Source organism: Aotus nancymaae, unplaced genomic scaffold (assembly GCF_030222135.1).
Source record: "Aotus nancymaae isolate 86718 unplaced genomic scaffold, 86718_ANA_hifiasm-v0.15.2.pri h1tg000011l, whole genome shotgun sequence".
Lineage (NCBI taxonomy): Eukaryota > Metazoa > Chordata > Mammalia > Primates > Aotidae > Aotus > Aotus nancymaae.
The window spans coordinates 3101932-3115035 of NW_026988422.1; the positions used below are offsets into that span (position 1 = coordinate 3101932).

The window sequence follows — 13104 nt, forward strand, 5'->3', positions numbered from 1 at the left end:
GAGAAAAACTATTTATAGGATGTTTCAAGTTATCCTGAAATTTAGAAATTATTACACTCACATTGCTGGCTTAATGCAGAGTGTTCTAATTGGGTCTGAATCTCCTGAAGATAATCCGAAGAGACCCAGAAGAAAAGAATAGCATGGCTCCTTTTACTATGATCATCATTTTTACTTTTCCATAACCCAAACCGCTTTAAATGTGTGGTATCCACTAGCAATGAAATCTCATTCAGGGACACTGAAACAAATAAAAGGTAACAGTTTAAAAAATTCATCCATTTAAGAATACACCACTTAAACATTATATGGTACTTCTTAATACACTACTTTTAAAAAAAAGAATTATATGGAAGTTTTTTCAAAAACATATTTCCAATGCATTTTGCTAACCTTAGCTAAAATGCCCGAAGCAGTATTATTAGAGTAAAAATAAATCACATTACAATCAGGAAAGGCTAAATAATTATTAAATGACAATTAAATAGAGATTTAATCTCTCTCACTATATTTCAGTTATATCCAGAGAGGGAAAGTTTGAGATTAAATATTCATAATATAAAAACTCTGTCCAGAGAGAATTTTCTCCAGGAATTCTAATATCATTAGCAAAAAGGGGAAAAAAAAGTCTATCAATGCAGAAAACTAAGCATAGTATAACTCAGAAAATTATATATTTCCCTCTTTTCTATCTTGGTCAGTACTATAAACCAAGACTCCAAGTGCTATCATAGGTCAGTTTCTGCCCATCTTTCTTCTCCTAAAGTATTTGCATTCCACTATACACACAAGCCACTACCAAAAGAGTCTCAAGAATATTACGAGGTTCTGAATGGTCTAAGGATATATTTCTTTTAAAATTCTTCCAGGTTTTATTTCTCAAAACCTCTAGATAATCATTCTACATTATTAGTCTTTCTCCCTTTTAGGGAGCTAAAGGAATCTCCTCTGAGGACTTTTACTCTTTAATTCAAAGAAACATAAAAACACTGATTTAAAGAAGTCCTGAAGGCCACCTAGTTCCACTTCAAGACAGCAAGCAACTGAACCAGGAATACAAATATCAGTCAAGCATAAACCCAAGACGGGCACCTATTTGAAACAAACCTCTTAGTATTCCTCCCAGTATTATTTCCTGGAGCTTTGCTGGAACTCAAAGTGTAGTCTAAGCTGAGCCTGTGACATTAGCATCAGCATCAGCTGAAAGACTGCTAGAAAGGCAGAGTATCAGGCCCTACCTTACATATACTCGATCAGTAATCTCAGTTTAACAGCCCACTCCACCCCATGATTCATATGAACATTAAAATATGAAAATCTTTCCATGATGAGTACTCAGGTAATTTACCAGTCATCTTAATGTTCCCAAGCCAGTCATTCTATTCAAACTATAACTCTTCCATTCTGAAAACTGTCAGTAAAACTGGCAGCAAAGACGAACTGCTTAAATTAAAACCAGAATGAGAGCCCTCAGAATACTACTCAGCATTTCTTTCTCATGAATCTCACAGTCCTACAAGTACATTTGATACATTTCAGTAAAATCTACACAACTGTTAGTAATCTAATTGTTCTAGGTGTTTGGAATGAAAGGTAAATTTTCTTTAGGTAGACAGCTTTAAAATATTAATTATCTTTTTAAAAAAGGAACTTAACACCATCATGAGAAAAATTTATACATCATTACCAAATTTGCCCCCAATAAGTGGTTTATTCTGTTACAGGTGTATAGCAGATACTACAAGTAGGAAATACCTCCCCACTTTTCCATTTCTTCTTCCTTAGTAACAGAACTCTAATTTTACTGAGGGAAGCAAGATACACAGTTTTGAAAACTCTGTTTCCTAGCTTCCTTTAGAAAGGGGTGTGTGGCCATGACTAGTTAGCTAATAAAATATAAGCAGAAAAGGTTAGGTAGCATGGACATCCAAGATGGCTCCTCAAAAGGGCAAGAGATTGGTAGCATGTGCTCTGTTTATGGTTTTCCCCTTCCTACTGCTTTCTGTCTACAATACCAACATGGTGATGGAGTATGAGCTACAATAATGGCCATGAGACAAACTTAAGGATACAAGTCATGTGTCAGGAATGACAGAATAGAAAAATGCAATTCATGTGTCAGGGTCATGTGTCCCTGATGACCAAGAAAACAACATATCAATTCAGATTACCTCTAGATTTCTTCTATGTGAAGGAAAAATAAAATATTTTCTTTATGCCACTGTTACAAACAACGAAACATAATACCTAATATAAATATGGATAAATCAATTTTTCCCCAGCTGCATAGAAAAAGAGGAAACATTTAGACCCTCAGGTTCCCACCTACAAAAGCCTTTATAGGCATGCCTTGTTTTAAAAAGATTTTGCATATGGGAACTTGGACAGAATTTGAGGAAGAAGACTAGTATTTTCTTCTTCCATTATAAAATTAAAAATCTATTACCACTGAAGAGAGTATTTTTCCACAATTTCTAATGAAATTTGTCTTTTAAAAATTATATGTGATAGAAAAATTATAAAATAAAAAAGCAATATTATAAATATTAACTATGAAAATCTAAAATACCATTTTTGATGTTTGTATCACAAGAATTTGAGCAGTAGCTCTCTGTTACGCAGGTCTTTAACCATAAATTTTAGTGCTATCTTTTCTGAAATTGTCATCCCCTTTTAAAATCACATGATTTTTTTTGTTTGTTTCTTCTAAAGAAGTATTATATTATGCTTTAATAATTTATTAATATTTCCTATTTAGGACTATCAGTATACTTATTCTGTGCCTTTTATATTCTTACTACTTAATTAAGATATAGTAAGTATTCAAATTATTAGAACAATTATCATAACATAGTTTTGGATTCTGTGCATAAAATATCTGTGGAATCCAACTAAATCCAACTAATCCAACTAAAAAGCTACTTTGATAGCATCTCCAATCTTGGAACAGAAGCCTCTTCTTCTCTAATACCTATCTGTGCCATTTGTGTGTTTTTCTTCCTTGTTCTTTTTATAATTAATTATATAAAAAGATTAATCTCTATTGTTTGTTTTTTTTAGTGTCATAATTTATTCGGAAAGGTTTTCAGCTGGGAAGAGAATGAGAAAATGGTGCAAGTCTCTATAAGTTGCAGGTACGTTTTCCAGTCTACTCAGACACGCAATTGTATAAAATTCTCTTACACTCTATGCAAAAACATTTTACATGTTTGTGTGCAATATTAAACATTTTCCTTATGCTTCTTTCCTTATAGTTACTATTGTTATTCATTTTTATATATACCAAAATATTCTTGCTATCAAAACTGTATTTCTGTTAATCCCAAGAAATCACCATGAATCCTTTAATATTGTTTGATTTATAGTCACTAAAACAATAGCATACTATTTGCAGAACAAGTCTATTATAAAACATTTCTACTCCATTTGGAATTGCTAAAAAATATTAAGGTTATTAATTATTAAACTTAGTTTTATTTAAATTTATACTCAAAACTATCGTAAAAAGGTAAGGTCATAAGAGAATGATAACTTACCTTGAAATGGGATCTTAATATATTTTGTTGTGATCTGAAGAAAAAATTAAAAGGCAAACAATGAGTTACCACTCAAAATGTGTTACCATTCAAATTAATTTTTGTTTTTCAATTCACAAGTAGATATTCAAAGTCTACACTATAAGTCCTCAAGCCTTTTTGTCAATAAACCAATAAAATATTTCACTAAGAAGACTTAGTTTTATGGAAATTTTAAGAACCCCATGTAAGTAATTTATTTCTCAGTATGCTCATTTACAAAAACCAGTAAGACTAATAAATATATTTTTCAAAAATGTTTTCTGAAAATTGAAAGACTAAGACAAAGCCCAGAAGAAACTGCCAAGAGACCTCTAAGTAGCAGCAACTCTGGCAAATATAAATATTCCAGAAAACAGAGTTTGATTTTTGGCTTTGCTGACTCAACAGCTGACAATGATCCCCTTAGTGATAAACTCACACTAATAACCAAACTCACAAGAAACTGCTGAACAAACCAAATGCCAACATATTATATTATTATTATTATTTTTTATTTTTTTGGAGGAGTCTTGCTCTGTCACCAGGCTGGAGTGCAGTAGCGCAACCTCGGCTCACTGCAACCTCTGCCTCCCAGGTTCAAGTGATTTTTCTGCTTCAGCCTCCCAAGTAGCTGGGACTACAGGCATGTGCCACCACGTCTGACTAATTTTTGTATTTTTAGTAGAGATGGGATTTCACCATATTGGCCAGGCTGGTCTTGAACTCTTGACCTCATGATCCACTTGTCTCAGCCTCCCAAAGTGCTGGGATTACAGGTGTGAGCCACCGCACCCGTCAACATATTATATTATTTATAATGACAAATTAAAATTGTCAGAAGCCTTGTTTCCCACCTGGTATGAACATTCTGTTTCTGTACAAAAACTATCAATTATAATTTAAAATTTGCTTTTACCACATAAAAGCAGAACTAGAAAAATCAGTTGTATAATGTGAAATGGCTATAAAAGTTATAGATCCAACTTCATTCACAACAGTGATACACCTGTCAAAATAACACAAATTAAGTCCCTAAGCCAGAACATTCCCTTCCCTGGATGACTTTTAGATGGGTACCACCAACATCTTCATTCCTAGCATTCCTCTTCCTTTGTTTCATGTTATGAATTCCCTTCTGACTGAGGTTCTTGCTCTTTCTGCTCCTTCTGTCCCAGGACACTTACTTTCTCCAGGTACCTTTTATATATATCTGACTTTTATAATAGGGTTGTGGAGCACCTGTAAATCTTACATGTACTATCTAAAACAGACTTTTGCTTTGAAATTTGCTTTTCCATTAATGTCAAATGAATTTGTACCTATTTATTTATTCTTTGGTTAAGTTTTGTTGTTGTTAAATACATTTTATTGATCAAATAGGGTATAGTCTGTGAGCACATAACAAAATCAAAATGTTCTTGGTACGTGAGCTCCATGTAAGTACCATACAATGTTGGGTGAATCCACAGGTTTATTTTGACTCCATTTATTTTTCAATTTAAAAATTATTTTATATTGTACTTTAACAAATATAAAGCCCTATATTCCATAGGGTAGGTAAGTCAGTCACTAAAGCAAAATGTGAGGCAACAGATAATAATTAGCTAAAAGCTGAGCTTGGAGTTAAAATCCTGCCTCTATTGTCTCTACCACTTACACAAGTAGTAAGTATGTAAACTTAGATAACTTACTGAACCTCTTCCAGCTTTAGTAAGATCCTTATTCAAGGAGAGCTGTTATCATTAGACACTAGCATCTGATCAAGAATGTTATGTAGCTTAACTAAATATGTAATTATCATTATGTTCACATAATTGCCACCATATTTAATGTATATTTGTCCCTTTCCAAACTCTTTCTGGCATGTTTCACAGGGTCTTTAATCCAATAAAATATATTTTGGCAAATGTAAATCATTACTTCTAAAAAATAAACAGAAGGGGTGTTTGCTTTTTAGAGTCTGTACAGCCATGACTTCTAAATTACAAAATAGAAGTAGTACATCTGTATGTCCCCCATCTCTACTTACTACATTATTATCTCACTTTCCCCCATGAAGTGCTCAGGAGCCACCAAACTTTTCTACTTGGCAAGGATCTGATATTCATTTATACCTCTGAATAATGACTAGGCCAGCATGTTACCTCTCCAGAGTTATAACCCTGCTCCCTCCCAGCAGATTTAACCCCTGGATAAAAAAATAATTAAAAATTCATGGCAATAAGGTAAACCTAGTTCTCTGAAATTATACCAACTTTGTTTAAAATTAAGAATAAAGCTGATAATAAGAGATATTTTATAATTTCTTACAATAGCTAGTACAGTTCTCTGAATATAGTATTACTTAATTTCTGGCACTATCGACAAAGATTTTTAAGAAGGACAGTGTTTACATTTATTGCAGCATTTGCTACACTAAAAAAAATAATTAAAGTGTCCAAATACAGGAACATGGCTCTAATTTATGTAATAATTTCCAGCCATAACTATTTTTCTAATTCAGCCAAATTATAACTATCATGAGTGAGAATAGTATCTCTAGTGTCTACAATAATGTTTAACATATAGTAGGTAGTCACTGAATATATGAAGAATAAATGAATTTAATTCTCTAATATCTTTACACACCAAAAAAGAAAAGAATTCTGAAAAAGAATTCCTTTTTTAAATTCTTTTATTTATTCTCAGTTATTCTTATAACTGAGAATATGTGGTATTTGGTTATCTGTTCCTAGGTTAGTTTGATGAGGATAATGGCCTCCAGCTCCATCACATTTCCACAAAAGACAAGATCTCGTTCTTTTTTACCTGCATAGTACATGGCATATATGCACTACATTTTCTTTATCCAATCTGTCACTGATGGGCATTTAGGTTGATTCTATATGTTTGCTATTACGAATAGTACTGCAATTCACATGCATATGTCTTTTTGGTAGAATGACTTATATTTGTCTAGGTGTAATACCAGTAATGGGATTGCTGTGTTGAATGGTAATTCTGTTTTTGGTTCTTTGAGGAATCACCACATTACTTTCCACAATGATTGAACTAATTTACACTTCCAACAGTATGTAAGTCCTTCCTTTTCTCTACAACCTTGCCAGCATCTGTTACTGACTTTTTAATAATGGCCATTCTGAAAGGTGTGAGATGGTATCTCACTGTGGCTTTGGTTTGGATTTCTCTAATGATCAGTAATACTGAGCTTTTCTCATATGCTTGTTGGCCACATGTACGTCTTCTTTGGAGAAGTGTCTGCTCATGTCCCTTGTCCACTTTCTAATGGTTTATTTTTTCCTGTGAATTTGTTCCTTATAGATGCTAGATATTAGATCTTCATCAGATGCCTAGTTTGCAAATATTTTCTCCCATTCTGTAGGTTGTTTACTCTGTTGATAGTTTCTTTTGCTGTGCAGAAGTTCCTTAGTTTATCTAGATCCCATTTGTCAATTTTTGATTTTGTGGTGATTTTCACATCCTCGTCATGAAATCTTTGCCTGTGCCTATATTCACAATGGTACTGCTTAGGTTGTCTTACAGGGATTTTATAGTTTTGGGTTTTACATTTAAGTCTCTAAACCATTTTGAGCTGATTTTTGTGTACGGTATAAGGAAGGGGTCCAGCTTCAGTATTCTGAATATGGCTAGCCAGTTATCCTAGAACCATTTATTGAATAGTGAGTCCCTTCCCCATTGCTTGTTTTTGTCAGCTTTGTCAAAGATCAGATAGTCATAGGTGTGCAGCCTTATTTCCAGACTCTCTATTCTGTTCCATTGACCTGTGTGTCTGTTTTTGTACCAGTATCATACTGTTTTGGTTACTATAGCCCTACAGTACAGTTTGAAGTCAGGAAACATGATACCTCCAGCTTTGTTCCTTTTGCTTAGGATTGCCTTGGCAATCAGTCTTTTTTTTTTTTTTTTTCCTGATTCCATATGAATTTTTAAATAGTTTTTTTTATTTCTGTGAAGAATATCATCAGTAATTTGATAGGAATGGCACTGAATCTATAAACTACTTTGGGCAGGATGGCCATTTTAATTCTATTGATTCTTCCTATCCGTGAACATGGAATGCTTTTGCATTTGTTTGTGTCATCTGATTTCTTTGAACAGTGTTTTGCAGTTCTCATGGTAGAGATCTTTCGCCTCCCTGGTTAGCTATATTCATAGGTATTTTATTCACTTTGTGGCAGTTGTGAATGGAATTGCATTTCTGATTTGGCTCTTGACTTTGCTACTGTTGGTGTATAGGAGTTCTAGTAATTTTTATACTTTGATTTTGTATCCTGAAACTTTGCTGAAGTTGTTTATCAGCTGAAGGAGCTTTTGGACTGGGATCCTATATCTAGAAAATTTATATATAATACACGTAAATATATAGAGATAATCCAGACATCGAATCATGTCATCTGCAAACAGGAAAAATTTGACTTCCTCTCTTCCAATATGAACGTACTTTCTTTCTTTCTCTTGCCTGATTGCCCTGCCCAGGACTTCTGACAATTAACTTTTAGGACCACTTTATGACACTTATTGAATACTTGCAGTCCCCTACTATTTGTAATAGCAAAATATTGGGACAACTGAAATGACCAACAATTAAAAATTTTTAAAGACAACCAAATATCCCAAAATAAGTAAAGGAATTAAATTAATTAAACTACGGTAAGGTATAAAATAGTACATATTATATAATATCCCTTTGTTTTAACATATATATATATATATGAAGAATATGTAATGATATATACTATACAGTGAGTGGCAGCTGTCTCTAAGCAAGATATATGTGTCTGTAACATTGTTCCTTTACTAATTTGTCTGTGGTTTTTTGCTTAATGTTGGTTTTGAGCATAACATGCCCATCTGTCTGTGTAATAATATAAGTGATACTTTAATTAATAGAAATTCCACTGTTGAATATTTATATTGTATTTTTCTCCCCCGGCTAATCATTACTGGCATATATTCAGGTTAACTGACTTTTTGCCATTACAAAGAACTCAACAGAAACAACTGGGTAAACCTGAATTTAAAACAATAAAGTAAAATAGGAGAGAAAATCCTGAAAAATGAATAAAATTCCTTAAAGAAAAAGAATTGTAAAATCACACCAGACATGCCAAAATCAGTGAAAACCAGTGGCCAAAAAATATTAATTTTAAATTAAATCATTCTTGAGCTTTCAAAGCAATGTTGACTACATCACAAACTACCATTATTTGCAGTTCCCGGAATTTGGGATTAGGTCTTTGTCTGCATGGCTACCAAGTAAACAACAGGTACTTCATGTCTTATTCATGTGCTCTTCTCTGTGAAGCCTTTCCTGATTCCTCCAGACACTGATAGATATCTATTGCCATATGCACCCTTCTTGTACATACTTCTGTTTTACATTTTACCATAATGTAAATATTTACATGTGTCTCTCCCATTAGATTAAAAGTCCCCTGAAAGCAGAAACCATATCTTAGCATTTTTATAATCTCTGACCTATCCCTAATACATTGAAATATTAATGAAACTGATATAAAAATGCCTAAGTTACTAAATCTGACACAGTCACTTCAACAAACACTTAAGTGCCTACTTAGAGTTGAAACATTTATGGAAGGTATAAAAGGAACTAAAACCGTGGTTCTTTACCATAAGAAGCTTAAAGGCTAATGGAGAGGTTTAGACAAGAATATAAGTAATTATAAAACACAGAATAAATCTTAGAAGTACAAATGAAGTGTTATAAGTATACAGCAAAGAAAAAAGTTAATTCTGTCTGACAAGGAGGGATCAGGGAAAGTTTCCTGGAAGAGTCAGTATATCAAAGAAGCTTTAAAGGATATTAGGATTTTAAAAGGTATAAATGGTAAGAAAATATAGAGAACTGGCTGGGCGCAGTGACTCATGCCTGTAATCCCAGCACTTCGGGAGGCTGTGGCAGGTGAATCACTTGAGGCCAAAAGTTTGAGACGAGCTTGGTGAACATGGTGAAATCCGATCTCTACCAAAAATTACAAAAATTAGCCAGGTGTGGTGGCACACATTTGTAGTCCTGGCTACTCGCGAGGCTGAGGCACAAGAATCACTTGAACCCAGGAGGCAGAGGTTGCAGCGAGCTAAGATTACCCCACTGCACTCCAGCCTGGGCAAAAGAGTGAGACTCTGTCCACCGCCCCCCACTCCGCAAAAAGAAAGAGAGAGAGAGAGAACTGAGTAGAATCCAGTCTCTCTTTCATATACAGTAGATGAGGAAGAATATTTTTTAAAAAATTAGAAAAATAGAGTAGGATTAGGTTCCTGAACATTCTTAATTTAGAAATTTGAAGAAATTCTTAATTTAGAAGTCAGTTTACAACCATTTAAACTAGCAAAATGAGATTTCTTCTTTATGCTCCAAACTATACTTTGCAAAAATTTTACTTTACCATCAAATAACTTTTAGAATCCAAAGATTATCAATTCTACATGTGATTTTTTTTCACACATGATTTTCATCAGTGTAGTCAGATTAGGTAGGATTTTAGGAAGGGAGAATTAAAGATACATTTCAAATTGAGTATAATGACTTTCAACATATCCAAAGTGTCCCATATAAAATAAATCTTAATTCTATTCTCATTTGTGCTAAGAAAAAAATGAAAATGCCTTGTCCAAGATCCAAAACCAAAAGAAAATATACTTACTGTAACACAACCTTTAGAAGCTCCTTTTATTTTACCAATATAAACAGAAGTAAATATAAAATCCAGTTGTAGATCCATCTCATTACTAGGCATAATACTGGAAATGTTTTCCATGACAGGATTATAAGGGCATAATTTAGATGACATCTAACAAGGAATAAATCATAAAATGCATATAACTGTATTATATAAATGCTGAAAATAACATTCACTGTCAAATTCTTCTATAAATTACTATTAGTGAATTTTTGAAGAATTTTAGATTGTTGTTACTGCGAAGAAATCATTATCTAGATTTTTTTTCTGAAAAATATAAGACTTACCTTTGAGAAAATTACACTAAACAGTCGAATCCAAAATTAATTTCACAGCCTACGCTCCAGAAATATATACTCCTCTGTATCAAAGCCAAGGTTTCACATTCAGTAGTCTCTAATAGGTTTTATTCATTTTTAACTTGACAGAAATAAGTTTTAAACATATATGTATTTTTGTTTAAAATGAGTTTTAAAATATATTATCTCTTTTAAACCCCACAACCACCCTATAGGCAGGTTTTTTTAGTTTTCCATTTCATAAATAATGGATATTTACAATGGTTAAGTGACTTGCCCAAAATTATGTGATTAGTAAGAAGCAAAACAAAGATTCAAATGTGGGTTTCCCAGTCCAGGCCCAGTGTCACTTCAACGACATAAAATTGTTTCCATTAACCAAAATAACGTTCTTGCTACAGCCCTTTAAAAAATTATTTTTATTTTAGATTCGGGGGTACATGTGCAGATTTGTTACAAATGTGTATTGCATGAAGTTGAGATTTGGACTTCTATTGAACCTATCACCCAGACAGTACCCAACAGGAAGTTTTACAGCCCGGGCTCCCCTCATCCCTCCCCCTACCTTTGGAGTCTCCAATGTCTGTTGTTCCCATCTTTAGGACTACGTGATACTGTACTTTTAATGTGCCATGAAGGAATGTAAACGCCTAAGAACGATCTGTGATATCAAATCTATATGCTTTATTGTATACTCTATGTTTGAAGACAACCAACCAGAAATGGCTTATACTTGCCTAAAACCTCAAAAATCACATCACTTCCACTCAAATGACTACATAACTTGCTTTTAAATTATAATAGAAAAATAGGCAATATCAGCAACTTTCTGACAATTTCTTCTAAATTTTACACTACTTTCAGATGACTTTTTCAACTTTTTCAAATGTGCCTAACCTCTGCACATTATTCCTATCACACATGACTGAATAAACAGATTACCACTAAAGCAATTACTATGCATATATACTCACTCCCCTCTTACCTCTAGCAAATGTGACTAATCCTCATCTAAAACATGTATCATAGTCATTATTTTAAACCCAACTCTTAATGCCATTTACCTGCTTAATTGAATTTCTTTGTCATTCTTATGTTTATTTATTATACTATTATATTCACGTCACATTTTGTAAAAAACTAGCTGGCTGTTAAAAATGACCAATCCATATTTCTCATAATTCATTTAAAACTGGAACAAGAAAGCACACAGATGTGGCATTCTGCCATATATGTCTTGGTAGCTCTTCACAGTATTGGCTGCTTGGTTGTGATTATGAATTTAGTAAATTCCACAAGATATGTTATTTTCTTATAATATGATGAGTTCATACTGCATTGTCAATTGATACCTTGCCAAGGCCTAATTCTTCTACAAGTTTAAATTCATTATCAACACTGTCACTTTTCATTATATATACAACTAAACCATCAAGTAGGATATTGACCCAATCTGGCAAAAATGGTTACATTTTTGCAAAAATTCAGAACAAAGCTGATGAGGTGATTTCTACATGGAATACCAAATGCAAAAGCAAATACCCATGAAACAATAATCAGACCAAACTCTTCATCATACACTGCAAAATAACAGTCTCTGACATTATTCAAAAACAAAACAAAAGAAGTTTACCAGAATTCTGCACTGGTGGTCAATGATAATCTTTTCTTACAAACAGAATAATCAGAGGCTAATAATAAGAAAGAGTACCAGCCAAGAGTAGTAGCTCATCATGCATGTGATCCTAGCACTTTAGGAGATAGAGTTAGGAGGACTGCTTGAGCCCAGGACTTAGAGACCAGCCTGAACAACATAGGGAGACATCATCTCCACAAATAATATATATTTTAAACACATAAGCCAGTCATGCTGGCACAAGCCTATGGTCTCAGCTCCCTGAGAGGTTGAATGAAAGGGATGCTTGAGCCCCAAGAGGTTGAGGCTGCAGTAAGCCATGATCATGCCACTGCACTCCAGCCTGGGTAACAGAGAAAAACCCTGGAAAGAAAAAAGAAAAAGAGAAAAAGAAAAGAAAGAGAGACAGAAAGAGAAAGAAAGACAAAGAGAGTGAGCAAAAGAAAGAGAAAGAAAGAAAGAAAGAGAAGAGAGAGAGAGAGAAAGGAAGGGAGGGAGGGAGGAAGGGAACAAGGAAGGAAGATCCAAGATGGCCGAATAGGAACAGCTCTGGAGCGCAGTTCCCAGCGAGAATGCAGAGGGTGAGTGATCACCGCATTTCCAAATGAATTTTTACTGTCCACAGACCTGGGGATTTCCAGACAGAAAAGTGCCACGAGTCTCCAGCACAGCAGTTTCAGCCGGTGCAGTGGGTCTGCACACAAAAACTCACACAAATCTGGGCGCCGTTTCAACTGGTGCCTGGACCACCTGGGAGACGGAGTCACCCATTCAACTGAAAAAGAGAGGGCTGAAACAGGGAGCCAGGTGATCTGGTTCAGCAGGTCCCACCTCTACAAAGACCAGCAATCTGAAACATTATGGATTGAGAGTTTCACAGCAAGCACAGC

General features: G+C 34.0%; 1 protein-coding gene across 4 annotated transcripts in view; it reads right to left on the bottom strand.

Annotated features, from left to right (window-relative positions):
- Positions 1 to 13104, bottom strand: part of SENP7 (SUMO specific peptidase 7) — a 255859-nt gene that overhangs the window by 24138 nt on the left and 218617 nt on the right. For all 4 annotated transcript variants that reach the window (XM_064374570.1, XM_012476798.2, XM_012476793.2 and 1 more), the window contains 3 exons: positions 10244 to 10390; positions 3537 to 3570; positions 62 to 241 (listed from right to left, as the gene is read on the bottom strand). In XM_064374570.1, coding sequence (XP_064230640.1) covers positions 62 to 241; positions 3537 to 3570; positions 10244 to 10390 — 361 coding nt within the window. The remainder of the gene's footprint in view (positions 1 to 61; positions 242 to 3536; positions 3571 to 10243; positions 10391 to 13104) is intronic.